This window comes from Suricata suricatta, chromosome 2 (genome assembly GCF_006229205.1).
Source record: "Suricata suricatta isolate VVHF042 chromosome 2, meerkat_22Aug2017_6uvM2_HiC, whole genome shotgun sequence".
Classification (NCBI taxonomy): domain Eukaryota; kingdom Metazoa; phylum Chordata; class Mammalia; order Carnivora; family Herpestidae; genus Suricata; species Suricata suricatta.
The window spans coordinates 177226342-177241709 of NC_043701.1; the positions used below are offsets into that span (position 1 = coordinate 177226342).

The 15368-nt window shown below is 42.8% G+C and overlaps 1 protein-coding gene across 5 annotated transcripts in view; it reads right to left on the reverse strand.

Annotated features, from left to right (window-relative positions):
• The window catches only part of ATE1 (arginyltransferase 1), a 144572-nt gene that overhangs the window by 67734 nt on the left and 61470 nt on the right, over window positions 1–15368 (reverse strand). For 4 of the 5 annotated variants that reach the window (XM_029932708.1, XM_029932711.1, XM_029932712.1 and 1 more), the window contains 2 exons: window positions 11224–11405; window positions 7430–7529 (listed from right to left, as the gene is read on the reverse strand). In XM_029932708.1, coding sequence (XP_029788568.1) covers window positions 7430–7529; window positions 11224–11405 — 282 coding nt within the window. The remainder of the gene's footprint in view (window positions 1–7429; window positions 7530–11223; window positions 11406–15368) is intronic. The other variant, XM_029932709.1, reaches the window with a different exon arrangement.

Consider the following 15368-nt stretch of genomic DNA (forward strand, 5'->3'; position numbering starts at 1 on the left):
CAGCCCACCATGCCCAAAGGGGCAGCAGCTACCTTGGAACCAGGAGAGCAGCAGACCTGGAAGACGAGCGTCACCGAGCTCAGCAGCCAGTAGGCCGCACCTGCCCCGCCGCTGCGGCAGGAGAACTCCTCCAGGAAGACACTCTTCTAGGTGGAAACCACTATTTCTATTCACATCAGCCAGCTCCTGAGCCCCCAGACTGGTACTGATTTATGCTACAACCGTACCGAATCCCATGAACATGGCCATGATTATTACAACAGTTAATGTGAACAATAACATCAAGAAACTTCCTTTTATTAATGACTATTTTCAGCTCTCCTTCAACTCATCTGTGACCAGCCTGTGCCCCACCTCTAAGACTACAGGCACAGACAAAACACATCTTGCTATGGGGCGCTTCGGCGGCTCAGTCGATTGAGTGTCTGACTTTGGCTCTGGTCATGATGAACGGTTCTTGAGTTCAAGCTGTACATTGGGCTCACAGCTGTCAGCGCAGAGCCTGTATCAGATCTTCTGTCCCCCTCTCTTCACGTTCTGTCCCCAGTTATGCTCTCTCTCTCTCTCAAAGATAAACAAACATTAAAGAAAACATATTGGGGCACCTGGGTGGCTCAGTTGGTTAAGCGTCTGACTTCGGCTCAGATCACGATCTTGCAGTTTGTGAGTTCCAGCTCCACACTGGGCTTTGTGCTGACAGCTGAGACCCTGGAGCCTGCTTTGGGTGCTGTGCTCCCACTCTCTCTGCCCCTCCCCTACCTGCACTCTGTCTCTCTATATCTCTCAAACAAAGAGTAAAAAAAAAAAAAATTTTTTTTTTAACATTGTCTTACTATGGAATATTTCTGTAAATCAGTCTTTACACACATACCCACACAGGTAGAAAACCAAAAGAATTCATTAAGAATGCAATTTAGGGAATGTGATACACAAAAACATAAGTGTTATAAACTAGCCAAGCACGCACATTCTGAGAGGAGAATTTACGGCAACAGGTGCCATCTACGCAACTATGAAGACGGCCACGTGGGGATTTTCATCCTGCAGTGTTCATCGCTAGCAGGACAAGCAAGATCAACACTCATCATCATGTCAACAAATGTGTTGTAGGCTCGAGTCGGGGTGGTAAATGAACTCCCTTACAAAGATGAATTCTTCTAAGCCAACTGGGTACATCTCTATGTATGACCGTGTATGGAAATGAAGTGACTTTGCGAAAACTCCCCCGCGCTGAGCCATCACAAGCTTCTCAGGTCAGTTCAGCTCAATTCAGGGTCAATTCTGGGTCTGCAGAGTTCCCCACAGAATGATTTCTATCTACAAGAACGTCTCCACCTCTATCTGCGTGATCTCCATCCTGTAACATGTGTTTCAGTCATCTGTTGCTTTGAGGAGTAATCCATTCCAAATCTTTGAGGCTGAAAACCACATTAATTTATGATTCTCAGGATTCTGTGAGTTGGCTACAGCTCAGTCAGGTGGTTCTTCTGCCGGGACCTCTTAGGCTCAATCAAGGTAGAAGCTCCGCTGGGGCTGAAGCCCCCAAGAGGGCTTCCGGCCCCCTGGCTGGCCCCTCCCTCCAGCAGCAGTTGGCCCTGTGACATGAAGACGGCTGGCTCCCGCGGCAGAGGAAGGGAAAGCTGCCAGTCCCCTGAAGGCGGGGGCCGGAAGCCCCGAGAGTTCGGGCCGTGGTAACCTGTTAGTTAGTGCAAGTCACAAGGCCAGTCTGATCAGGGGAAACAGAATCTTCCTCTGATGGATGGAACAGAACACGTCCCCCGGGTGAGGAGAGCTCATGATGGCACCCTTGGAAGCCATCTACTGAGCCATGGTCCTCCCTACACGTACTGATAAACTCGTCCCTTCAGCTTGTCTTCCTGAAAACTCATTCCTCCGTAAAAAGGGAGCAGGTAAAGCCCAGTCTTCTCCGTCTCCTGGACCTGCTGCTGAATGCTTTCATCTGCTCTACTTCATACAGTAAGTGTACCACGTGGGAAGGCTGTAGCTGAACAAGCCCAAGTCTACACGAGCAAATCCAAATGAAACAGGGCTCTGGTTTCAGGTACAGCGTGGTACCACCAGGCGCCATGTCACGGCCGTGCAATGACTGTCTGCTTGCTCCCGTGGCTGTGACCTCCGTCAGGGCCGAGGCGCCCACCCTGTTTAGGGCTGCATTCCCTGGGTCTAGAGCTCGGGCATCTCAGACCCTGCTCCTTCTCAGTTACTGAAAAGACTCCTCTTTGAAGATATGTTTTCTTTCTTTAGTACCAAATAGAAAACACTTTTATAGATTTTTCAATGTGGCAAAAATATACCATTACTAATGGCACTTAGCTATGCCCCAACGAAGACGATACACTTTTAACTCTTACTGTAGTTAGATACTAAATTTTCCCTCACTAAATCCTGAAGACCAGAGATAGTACAACAGTGTGCAATTCATTTTCTGTGAGTTATCTTTTGTTGGTGTCTAGTTCTGGACCCTAAAATTGCAACATGAAACATTCATGCCAGAGCCGACATCTACCTTCCGACTCTGAACAGCACATTTCTGAGAAATCCTATTCCTTCATAACTGAATATAATAAAATATCCTTCAGTGAAGTGAAAATATCTATCAATGGAAAAAATAACCATTTTTTTCTGCCCAATTCTGCCCACAAACATTCTGAGCTCAGACTTTTTCTGCCCCAAATGGACAAGGGCAAAACAAAGAGACATCCTGTGGCACAACACGGGGTAGAGTCCGGAGAGTTCTCCGCTCTGTAGCACCAACCCCAACAGGGTTCAGTGCCACCTTCCTCCAAACAAAAGGCAAGTGTCTACAATTCTCTGAATTTCCACAAAGGGAGGCAGAACTGGTATACACGAACACAGGCCTCTGCTTTTCCCCAGCATCTGAGCCAAAGTAAGAAGTCTGGCTAACAGCTCAAGCAGGCCATGTAGAAACCCGGGCGCCATTTATCAGCATATACACACCCTTGACAGGACTCAGTGAAAGCACAGGCAATGGTTTCTGTGCATGCTACCCAATTGAGTAGGTGCTATCCTACCAGTACGAGAAGATTCTGCACTCAAGTTGGGATAAAAATACAATATATCAGGGCACCTGGTGGCTCAATCACTTAAGCGTCTGGCTTCGGCTCAGGTCATGATCTCACGGTTCGTGGGTTCGAGCCCCACGTTGGGCTCTGTGCTGACAGCTAGCTCAGAGCTTGGAGCCTGCTTCAGATTCTCTATCTCCCTCTCTCTGACCCTCCCCTGTTGTGCTGTCTCTGTCTCTCTCAAAAATAAATAAAAACCATTTAAACAAAAACACACAATGTATCTTGGGATGTCTGGCTGGCTGTTGGTAGAGCATGCAACTCTGGATCTCAGAGCTGTGAGTTCAAGTTGTTTAGAGTTTACTTAAACAACAACAACAACAACAACACAACATAGCTCATTTATCAGCCCATTTCACAGTTGCAAAAACCAAGCCCAGCTACAGTTAAGCACCTTCTCCGAAGTGTTATACACTCCCGCACCACCACCTCCCTTTGATATGAGTGCTTCTTATCAGCGCTCCATGACATCCAGTCATATTCCATTAGAATTGCCTGGCTGTCCTACTAGGTTCTAACCTACCTGCAAAGCAGAAGCTGTCTTATTCACACTCAGTAAATACTTGTAAAACAAATGAGGGAGTTTCTCACTATTCTACATGCTTCTTGACCCTCAGCACTAGTATTTCTTCTCGTTAATTCAACAAATGTCTATTAAAAGTTAAACATCTCCCGCGCGGCAGGCACGCTGTTAGGTACTTGGCATATGTGATGAAGACAAACATCACGAGAGTCTCACAAACATGCACACGAGATAGATGCGAATTTGGGGAAGAACTGTAAACCGCTAAGGGAGGTGGGGGTGGTCAAATCTAGTCTTAGCGTCCAGTACCGATCACTGGAGCAAGTGACTGCTAGGCCGCGAAAGGACGAGCGAGGAGTCTGCCAGCGCGGAGGACGTGCCGAGGGAGTAAAACAAGAGATCGGGACAGTCACTCAGCCTTAGATGTTCCAGGACCCAGATAACAAAGCGGAGACATGAACTTCTTCAAGATGAGTGACTCTGAATTTAATGAACAGAAAACAGCCAACTTTAAAATGAGAAACAATCATTTTTCCAGTTCATTATTAGGCTCTCAGATATGAAAAATTAATCTGGTGTGGTGGTTCTCAAGCTTGCTTTCGCATTAGAATCCTCTGAGAATTAAAGAAAAAAAAACGGATGCCCATGGTTGGCCCCCAAAGGGGGTCAGGGAAGATAGGGCCCAAGTGTCATTTTTTTTTTTTTAAGTTTCTCAGGTCATCCTAGGGGGCACCTGAGTGGCTCAATTGGTTGAGTGTCCAACTCTTGATTTTGGTTCAAGTTATGAACCAGGGTCATGTGATCAAGCCCCGCATCAGACTTCATGCTAAGTGTGGAGCCTGTTTGAGATATTCTCTCTCTCTCTCTCTCTCTCTCTCTCACTCACTCTTCCTCTCTCTCCCTGTGCCCTATCCCCACCCCCTCTCCACCACTGGGACACTTGTGCTTTCAAAAACAAAAAGGTTCAACAGGTCATCCTAAAGTATAGCCAAGACAGATGACAGCAGCAACTCAAAAGCAAAGCAGCACTGCACCTTGGTCTTGTCCTGAAATGACTCCTCGTCTTCCCATTGGGCTGACTTCCTGTCAATCAAATCTCAGCCTAAATATTATTCCTCAGAGTGGCTCTCCTGACTCTCCTCTACAGGAGCCACACCTAGTACTTGCCATATAACCCAGTGCTTGTTCCTGACATTCGTCTTATTAACCTGCTGTAGGTCTTCCAATAGAATGGAAGTTCCTTGAGACCAGGGATCTTGCTGCATTTCCAGCAGGAGCTCAAGTAAGTATTATAAGAACGTATGTAAAAAGTAAGCCAGAGGACAGGTGAGCATGGGGGTATCTCTCATGGAAATGGAATTTAAAAAAATATCCTGAAGCTGTAATCCTGACAAATTTCAGTTGGGTATGATTAAGCCGGACTGACTGAACGACATGGAGAATAGTTTTTATTTCTTAACTAAAAACTAGATACCAGCCGGATGACTATTTCCAAGCAGAGCTCTCCCTCGGAAGGAGACTGAAGAACACAGTAATTATTCTGGACTGGAGTCAACAACGGTGGGATTAAGAGTCTTCATGCAGGGGCGCCTGGGGGACTCAGTCGGTTAAGTGTCTGACTTTGGCTCAGGTCATAATCTCACAGTTTGTGGGTTCGAGCTCCACATCGGACTCTGTGCTGACAGCTCAGAGCCTGGAGCTGATTCAAATTCTGTATCTCCCTCTCTCTGACCCTCCCCTGCTTGTGCTATGTCTCTCTCTCTCTCTCTCTCTCTCTCTCTCTCTCAAAAAATAAATAAACATTAAAAGAAAATTTGTAAAAGAATGTATGTTTAGGTCTGTCAACTAAAGTAATAATTCAGGATTAAAAGAAATATTTGAATATTAAATTCACAAGTTACCCACGGCGTACACTTAACTACGGGGTGAAGTGCCAGCAGCGCGCCTTGGTCAGACTAGCTGGGCTGTCGGCACGGAACCAGCAAGGTAACGTGCGCCACCTCCCTCTCAAAGCCGGTCCTACTGTTAGAATCCACAGCTTCTACCAATGCGAGCATCCCTTCCCCACACGTTCCGTACTTAACCCCAACACTCTGGCACCACTTTTGTTCATTCCCACAAATAGTTAATCACCAAGTTTATGGAGTATGCCTTTGTATGGGGGAAAAAAAGGAGGGAGGGGAAATCTACAGATTAAAAAGATTTAAGAGACCTATCAACCAACTGTATGGGCCTCGTCTGGGTTCTAAGTCAAACTGCAGAAAATATGAGGCAGCATCAGAAATACAAACACGGACTAGAGGCAGAAAGGTACTTAGAAATATTGTTAATACGTTAGAGGTGTGATGATGAGACTGTGAGTCTTTTTTCAAAATGTTTTCATCTTTTTGAAAGAAAACACACCACAACACGAACAGATGAAATGATATTCTGGATTTGTTCCAAAATTATTCAAAAGATGATGGAGGTAGGAATGGGGGTGAAAGAAGAGGTGAAACAAGAGGCCTGATTGGCTGAAGCGGGACACTGGTGCACAGGAGCTCAATTACACTTTCCAATTCGGTTTAGGTTTTAAAAATTCCCAGAACTTAAAAAAATTCACAATTTATATATTCGTGTATGTTTTTGGATGTGTACATGCCATGCTCTTGGCTCTGAAACCTTCAAGAGTTCCCAACTGCCTAAAAACCTCAGGGCAGCTTTCAAGTCCCTCAGCGCCCCCTGGTTTCCCTTTTCCTCATAGGACTCCGCCCCCGCAAACCCTAACTTACCTGCTCCTTCTCTGTTCTGTGCTTCCCCGTCAGGCCTACTCTACATCAGGCCACTTACCGAGCCACTGGCCTGACATGTTCTCATGTAAAGTACTCCCAAACTTCACCTAGATTACAAATTTGAGAAGGAAAATTCATGTTTACATCTTTTTGCCTCTTCAGAGCGTAAAGCAGTGTCCTAAGTAGAGCCAAGGTGTTTGGTCACTGCTGCTTAGGTGGGGTGTCCGCTCCCTTCACACCGCTCTGTGCTTCCCGGGGTTTCTACACACAGTAGGCTGCTAATCCTCGGGAAACATCAAAGAGCTTCATTAAGGAGAATATAAGTGGTAAAACTATTTTGAAAGGAAAATTCTGAAACACTAGTTAAATCTCGCAATAGTCCGATGAATCACAAAGTAAACGCCGTGGTTCTCACTACAGAAAGCTTCATTTCTGAGGCAGCACAGCGTCATCCTTAATTAAACCATGTGACCCCCTTTGAAGCCCAATTCTGTGCCCTGAGACAAAAATCATATTAAAGATTCATTTTTCTATAATGAAAACCTTATGAACATTTGCATTACTATTATTATTTTTATCATTGAAAGTACCTCACTGCTTACATCAAGCTCCAACTTTTCTGGACTCTGACAGGGTCCGAAGGAAACGAAGCTAAAAGAGCAGGGAGGTAAAAATAAATGGAGGCTAGGGGGAGGGTTGGGATGCACCGGCAAATGGTAGACTCCTGGTGAGGCTACCGCGCTACTTCAAGTAAGCAGGGCCCTGCTGAATGTTCCAGAATAGCCGAGATCTTTATATATTTGACTAATTTGTACAGATTAACCTGTATTAAGCAAATATTAAGCACCTATGTGTCCAGCAGTGTTCTAAGCCATGAACAAGCTAGAGTCCATGAAAAGTTCATGGGATAATTCATGACATACATTAGAAATAAATATACACCCAAGTTAACCTAAAATGATGAGAAATCATGAAAGCACTAATCTTCATGAAATGCATCTATAGCAGATACACATGAAAATCAGCTTTACCTTATATTTCATCTTGGGACACGAATGAATGTAGAAGCCCATATAGTAATAGCTGAGCTGAGCTGTTTTCTGATGAAGTTGCCTAGTAAAAGCAATTTCTCTGCCAAAAGAAGAATAAAGAGGAAGGCACAGTTAAATCTAGTTCCCATACTCAAAGTACTACGTAATTTGATATCAAATATCTGATGAAATCTGAAATTCTGCTACTAGGCTATGAAGAAACTCCAAGTGTTGAAAGAAAAACAATTTCAGAGATACCATAAGATAACATTTACTAAAGAAACATACAACACAAAATTAGTTTGAGCAAACGCATCGAAGTTCACATTTTACACTTTACTGAGCTTACTAGTTGATCAAAAATTCAAAGAGCATAAAAATAAAGACATCTATTTAATATACTACTCATTACGCCCTGGAGTTCTCAGAAGACTGGGCTTACCAAGTTAAAAACAGTGCAACAAATTTTATAAAATTCAAAAACCAACACATTTCAAGGAAAGTGACTCTGATTACAACCACTTCCAAGCACATCCTTGCAAGGGCGTCTGTTGCAGAACTCTCTTCTACTGGCAGATGCTACTCTCTAAAATTTATTCTCCCCAAGACTAAAGAGTGGGAAAGAACTACACTGCTGGCCCCGGCAAGAATTAACTGAACAAAGCAGCTGGCAGCAATGCCCATGCTTGCAGGGGTTTTCACGTGCATCCGGGTAAGTCTGGGCACAGAACTTCAGTACAAGTGAAGGCCTGGCTGTACTTAGGAGTGTTAAGCAAAACTGCAGTACATTTCTAAAGTAAGAGGAAGGTTGCTTGTTTCGTTTTTATGTTTGTTTCTTGAAGATTTTTTTTCTTTCTTTCAGTTCTTTCTTTTTTTCTCTTTTGTAGCAATGAATGCTTGAAATTCAAGTGAACAGTCTGTGCATTTTGCAAGTTCAAATTTAAATCACTGAAAGGCTGTGAGCCTACAAATTCATCTGTAAAATAAAAGCATTTCCAAATCCAAGCAGACCGAACACGATTAGCCTGGAACAGAATAGATCCCACCATTCCTGGAACTAATCCACTCCGAAGGTTCACGTGCGGAGGAACGCGCTGCGCCGCGGACCAGGACAGCCCGGCCGCCGCCGCCGCCCTGTGTTCGGTCCTGCGCTGCCGCTCCGCCCCCTCAGCGGTTCAGGCCCGAATCTGCGAGCCTCCTCAGCTTTTCCCCTCTACTCCCATGTCCGACCTCGACAAATGCAGATGGATTTGCCGTCATTCCCACCTACTACATCCACCGTGGCCACTGTGGTCCCAGCCGGCACAACGGCTCCCCTGGGTCCTCCCTCGCCCCCTGCAAATCCCGCAGAACGGTCCAGGTCGTTTTGTTCAGTATCAATCAGATCAGGTCACCTCCTTGTATGTTACCCTCAGATTTTTGCACAGCTGCCACCTGACACCCTATTCATAAAGGACCTCGCCCCAGCACTGTGACTATTTTTGTCATGGCGTAAGGGAGTACCTAAATTTATGTTGTTGGTATTCAAATTTACGCTCTGCTTTGACAAAGCTGGAAACCCTGTCTTATCACTTTTATGAATCGTGCCCAGGACACAGAGATTGTTCTCAAATAAATATGTCAAACAAATTAACTCATTTCTAAAATTCACCTTGCTAACTAACAAAACATAAATTAATGCCATGTTCGTGATCCCCATTCAAACATTTCATAAATCTACAGACTAGGTTACATAAAATCTATACTGATTATACATTAAAATACAAACACTATATTCACTGTAAATTGCTTTAAGAAACTGAAGGAATGAAGGCAAACTAATGGGGTTTCACTGAAATACACTGTCATCAATAATAGAAATGGAAACTTACAACCTACTATCCCCACTTCTGCTTGGAAATGTCAGCCTCCTTGCTGCCTTTCCTCTCCCATAAACTCAGCAACTAATACTCCCCAGAGCGCCACAGACAAGTGACAAGGCTGCCGGCCAGTGCCAACCTCCCCGCTCTCCAGTGGCACCAAGTCTCCGGCTAGCAGGCTCCCCCGCTTCCGCCTCGAAGCTCTCGGGCCCCAGCACTTCTAGAGACCCACCAAACAGTGAACAGAACTCTTTACAATTTTGCTGGGAACTGATTATTTACCATCTCGAGTGCAGCAGGATTTCTGTATCTCCTAGTTTATTGGGGCATGAAATGATATTTCATATGTAGGCTGGGATTCACTATGTGGGAATAAATATTCATAATGTTGATCTGAGAAGTCTAAACAAATCCATAAGCTACGTGCTGTAAAGTGGTAGATACAAAAATAAAATAAGATGGAAAATGGCAATGACTGTACAAAGTGTTGACTGATTTGGGTACAAAGAAAAAGTAGCTTTTCTGAAATAAATATACCCTTCTAAAGTTACAAAACATAAATGCTTTAAATTATCAATTTCAATTTCACTGATGCCATCAGGAGTCATGAATATTCTTAACTAGCCTATACAAAAATGCAGTCAAATACATGAGAAAAATAAAGGAATATTACAGGGGCCAGTTGTAAACACTGTATAATGGTTTAAAAAAATTCTTTTTAATGTTTTATTTACTTTTGAGAGAGAGTGAGAGAGAGCGAGCGAGCGAGCGAGCAGGGGAGGGTCAGAGAGAGAGGGAGACACAGAATCCAAAGACAGGCTCCAGGCTCTGAGCTGTCAGCACAGAGCCCGACATGGGGCTCAAACTCATGAACCACGAGATCATGACCTAAGCCAAAGACGGAGGCTCAACCGACTGAGCCACCCAGGCGCCCCAAAGCTATATAATTGTAAATCTGCTATGACTTAGCATTAAGAGATGGGTCAGGTTTAAAACACCAAGATGGAAATTTTTCTTTATATTATGGCCTACTGAAACAAACAATATCTATTATGGACCACATTTTTCATAAAAACCAAACAGTAATTAAAGAAAAATAGCAACACTCCTGATTTTATAATTCAGAAAGTACATTAATTAATAAGAGAAATAACCTCAAAATCTATCTTCCCATGATGTGAAAAGACTGTGACCGTCAGATGCAGAGACGGGGAAAAGAGAAAATACTGACACAGTGAGAAAGAGGAAGAGGGAGACACGTTCCCACACAAGAACCAGGAAAGTAATTTCCAAGCCTCCTTCCCTCTGGACCACACGCGCACACAGGTAAGAAGGAATAAAAATAGAAAAAGCATTTTCATGGAGTAAGACCCCAGTCCTTTTACCATCAGGGAAATGTATCTGGGCTGTGCGGCCTGTATTTGGAGCCATGGACAGGCAAGGGAATAATCAGCTGATGAGGGCCTCAGAGTCAGGTGGACAGTCAGGGACTTCCCGGTCCCGTTCTGTGTACTTTCTGTAACTGTCTATTCTTCCCAACAGACTCACATTGCTTTAATTCATTCAGATGAGATTCACTTAACCTTTAATTATGAAAAAATACATACAATAATGATGACAAAAATATGTAAATACGATAATATTTAAGGGACATTAAATGGTTCTTGGTAGGGGAGTTTAACTAAATACATAAACCAAAAAAGCACCCCACAGACATGATTTCTCATACACTAGACTAGATGGATACCTTAAAAAGCTAGGGAATTACCACCAGACACTGGCCTCAATTTTAAAAGTGGTATTTCTAAATACTGATATGGGGAGACGACTGTAGCAACAAAATTATTACGAACTATCAAACAGGATTTCTGCTGTTACAGGACGGAATAGAATGAAATGAGGAATTATCCAAAGGGTTGTCAAAAGCAACCTTACCGTAGTGCAGAGTAGACACCCAGAGACAGGAATGAGTAGTCAGGATCGTAGTACAAATACACAGACGACACACAGGACGGGAGGATGTCGATCACCCCCACGGCGACGATCCTGCCGTCGAGCCAGTACTGCTGGTGAAAGGAGCCGTAACCACAGTCTGGTCCGTTCGGGGGATTCTCTGCCTGGGAAAAAGCAGACATGCATGTGAACAGCTTCTCACCCTTTTCTTTTCTTTTCTTCTAATATTTATTTATTCTGGGGAGAGCGCAAGCAGGGGAGAAGACAGAAGATCCTAAACAGGCTCCGTGCTGACGGCAGCAAGCTCAACGTAGGGCTGAAACTCACACGTCATGACCTGAGCCAAACTCGGACCCTCAACCGACTGAGGCCCCTACGTGCTCCCCCCCTTTTTCTAAGATGTTATTTTTAAGTAATCCCTATACCCAATTGGGGCTCGAACCCATAACCTAGGATCAAGAGCCACAAGCTCCACCGACTGAGCCAGCCAGGCGACCCGTCATCTTTTTCTTTATAATAAAATCTTAATAACTGTCCTATGACACTTTTAGTTTACTTTGCAGCTCCTAAAATTTCCTGCTGTCATCCTCCTCTGCAGTCACACCTTGCAAAACATTTTACTTGTAGAAACACTGACCAGACAAATGAATGAGAAAAAGAAATAAACTTAAGAGGTTTTTTTTTTTTACCTTGTTTAAAACTTTAACAGTAGGAAATATAAAATTTTACAGGCTAAGTAAATATTAAAGTATATCTTTCTGTTCCAACAGAAGCTGAGACAGAAATGGTGCATGAGGGAAAGACGGAGAACATAAAAGCACGGGGGAGAAGAGACTGCCCCATGCTGCCGGCCAGGCCTCCTGTGGCGGCCCCCGCACGGCCCAGCCAGGAGACCCCAGGGCGTTCTCTAGGGGACAGTTCCTGTGCAAGTACAGAAGGGCCGGGGCCCTCACCATTATCTTAATGTAACTAGGGATTTCAGAGTATATGTAACCTTTTATCTGTAAGTGAGTGACATTTTTCATTTTAAAATTCAATGATTTCATATGTTTGTTTATTTTGAGAGAGCAAGCGAGCACGGGAGGGGCAGAGAACGAGGGAGAGAGACAGTGTCCCAAGGAGGCTCGGGGCTGTCGGCACAGAGCCCGACGTGGGGCTTGATCTCATGAATCATAAGATCACAGCCTGAGCCAAAATCAAGAGTCAGACGCTTAACTGACTGACCCACCCAGGAGCCCCAAATTCAATATGATTTTAAATATAACTGTTGCTGAATGAAAATTATGGTCCAACATAAAAAACGCTTTGGTAGAGACTAAATGGATGTTACAGACCAACAATTTAAATGAACAAATACAACAACACATGTACATCATTTTCACACAGCTAAAATCACAGATAACATGTATGCATAAAGGCAAGAAGAAGGGGTGGCCCAGCGGCTCAGTGGGTTAAGCATCCGACCTCTGCTCAGGTCATGACCTCACTGTTAAGAATCTGAGCCCCGCATCAGGTTCTCTGCGGTCAGCGTGGAGCCCACTTTGGATCCTGTCCCCTTCTCTCTGCCCCTCCTCTGCTTGCATGCACACTCTCATCTCTCTCAAAAATAAAAATAAACATTAAAAAAAGCTAGAAGAGAATGAAGAAAAATGAAAAAGTCAGTTTGTTAATAATAAAACCAGAAAAAAAAGGCATTACAAGATAGGAAATCTATAGATCAGTTACCTCTCATGACACAGATGCAAAAATCCTTACCATAATCTTTGCAAATCAAATCCAACAATGTATAAAAGGAATTACACACCATGACAAAGTGGGATTTATTCCAGGTATGGAAAGCTGCTTCAACATTTAAAAAGTAATTAAAAAAATAAAAGCAGTTAATGTAATCCACCATGAAAACAGGCTAAAGGAAAAATCATATGGTATATCAACTGACGCAGAAAACACCTCTGATAAAATCCAATATTCATTTATGACTAAAACTCGACAAACTAGGAAGAGGAAGGAACTTCATCAACGTGATAAATATACAACAAATCTACAGCTGACATCATACTTAATGGTAAGCAAATGGATGCTTTCCCCAGTAAGGTTTCCCTATTCAACATTATACTGAAAATCCTAATCAGTGAAATAAAACAAGAAAAGGAAATAAAGGGTATTAAGATTGGGAAGGAAAAAATAAAACGGTCTTTATTCACAAATGACATGATTTATCATAGAGAAAATCCCAGAAAATCAATAACAAAAAATGGAAATAAGAATCCATTATAGCAAGGTCACAGGACACGAAGCAAACAATTTGCTTTACTACATGCCAGCTATAACTGAAATATGAAATATGAAATTAACAGCATAATACCATTTCATAAAACCAAAAAAAATTACATGCCTAAAATATAAATCACACAAAATATGTACAGGGTATATATGCAGAAAACTCTGACAAAAGAAAATAAAAAGAGATGGTAAATAAACGTAAAAATATTATATGTTAGACTGTGAGACTCAACTTTGTTAAAATCTCCATTTTCCCAAGTTGGTTTGCAGATTTAATGCAATCCCAATCCAAATCTCAGTAAACTACTTCACAGAAATCAACAAATTTGCTCTAAGGTTTATATAAAAAGGCAGAAGACCTAGAATAGCTGACATAATACTGAAGAAACAAGTTGAACATCTGACACTATGTCCAGACTTACTATAAAGCTGCAGTAATCAAGACAGGGTCATACTGGCCAAAGAACAGAAGAGGAGAACGACGTAACAGACCCAAGAGCCCAGAAATAAGCCCACACGAATATGGCGACTGGCCTCTGACAAAGGAGGAAAGACAATCCAATAGAGAAAGGACAGTCTTTCTAACAAATGATGCTGGAACACTAAACATCCAAATGCAAGAAAATCCAAATCTAGATGAAGACCTTACAACTTCCAAAAAAAAAAATAGCTCGAAATGCATCACAGACCTAAAGATAAAATGCAAAAACTATAGAACTTCTAGCTGAGAACATAGGAGAAAATCTGGGTGACCCTGGGTTTCGCAATGAGTTTTCAGATGCAATGCCAGAAGCACAAACCATGAAAGAAATAACTGGTAAGCTGGACTTCATTAAATTTAAAAACTGTCCTCTCTACAAACACACTGTTAGAAAAATAAAAAGTTAAACCAACTCACTGGAGAAAAATCACAACATGCGGGTGGGATAAAGGACTGGTATTCAAAAATAGAAAGATTTAAAATTCAACAGTAAGAAAACAAACAGCCCAATTAAAAACTGGGCAAAGTATCTGAGCAAACACCTCACCAAAGAAGACGAGCAGGTGGCAAATAAGCATATGAAAAGATGCTCAAAGTCATTTGTTTGGGAGCTGAAATTAAAAAAAGCAAAACAAAACAAAAAATCCTTAACAGCGAGACAGTACTACCCAACTAGTAGAATGGCTGAAATCCAACCACCTGAAAATCAAAATGCTGGCGAGGGTACCGAACAGCAGGAACTCTGATTCACTGATGACGATGGAATGTAAAATGGTACAAATACTTCAGAGGACAGTTTGGGACTTTCTGATAAAGCTGAACAGAGTGTCACCATATAAAACAGTAATCACGCTCTTAGGTATTCATCCGATTTGTCTGACAACTTAGGTCACACAAAAACCCAAAGGCCTGCAGGCAGATATTCGTCAGTTTATTCACAACTGCCCCAAACTGTAAGCTATCCTTTAGTAGGTGACAAACAAACCATGATCAGGGAATATTACTGATCAATCAAAAGAAATAAACTATCAAGCCACAAACACACTAAATGAAGAAACCTACATGCATATTGCTAAGTCAAAGAAGCCAGTCTGAAAATACTCCATACATACATTCCAAATACACCCAGTAAAAGACAAAACTATAGAGGCAGTGAAGAGATCAGTGGTTGCCAAGAATTCGGGGGATATGGAGGCAGGGGATTTTCAGGATAAAACTATTCTCTATTGTTCTGTACTCATGGATACACGTCATTGTGCACTTATCAAAACTCAGAACTTTACAACACATTAAGTTAAGGCTTAATGGATGCAATCTAAAGACCATCATTTAGGAGATTAAGGGATCCCAGAAAGGAATGGAG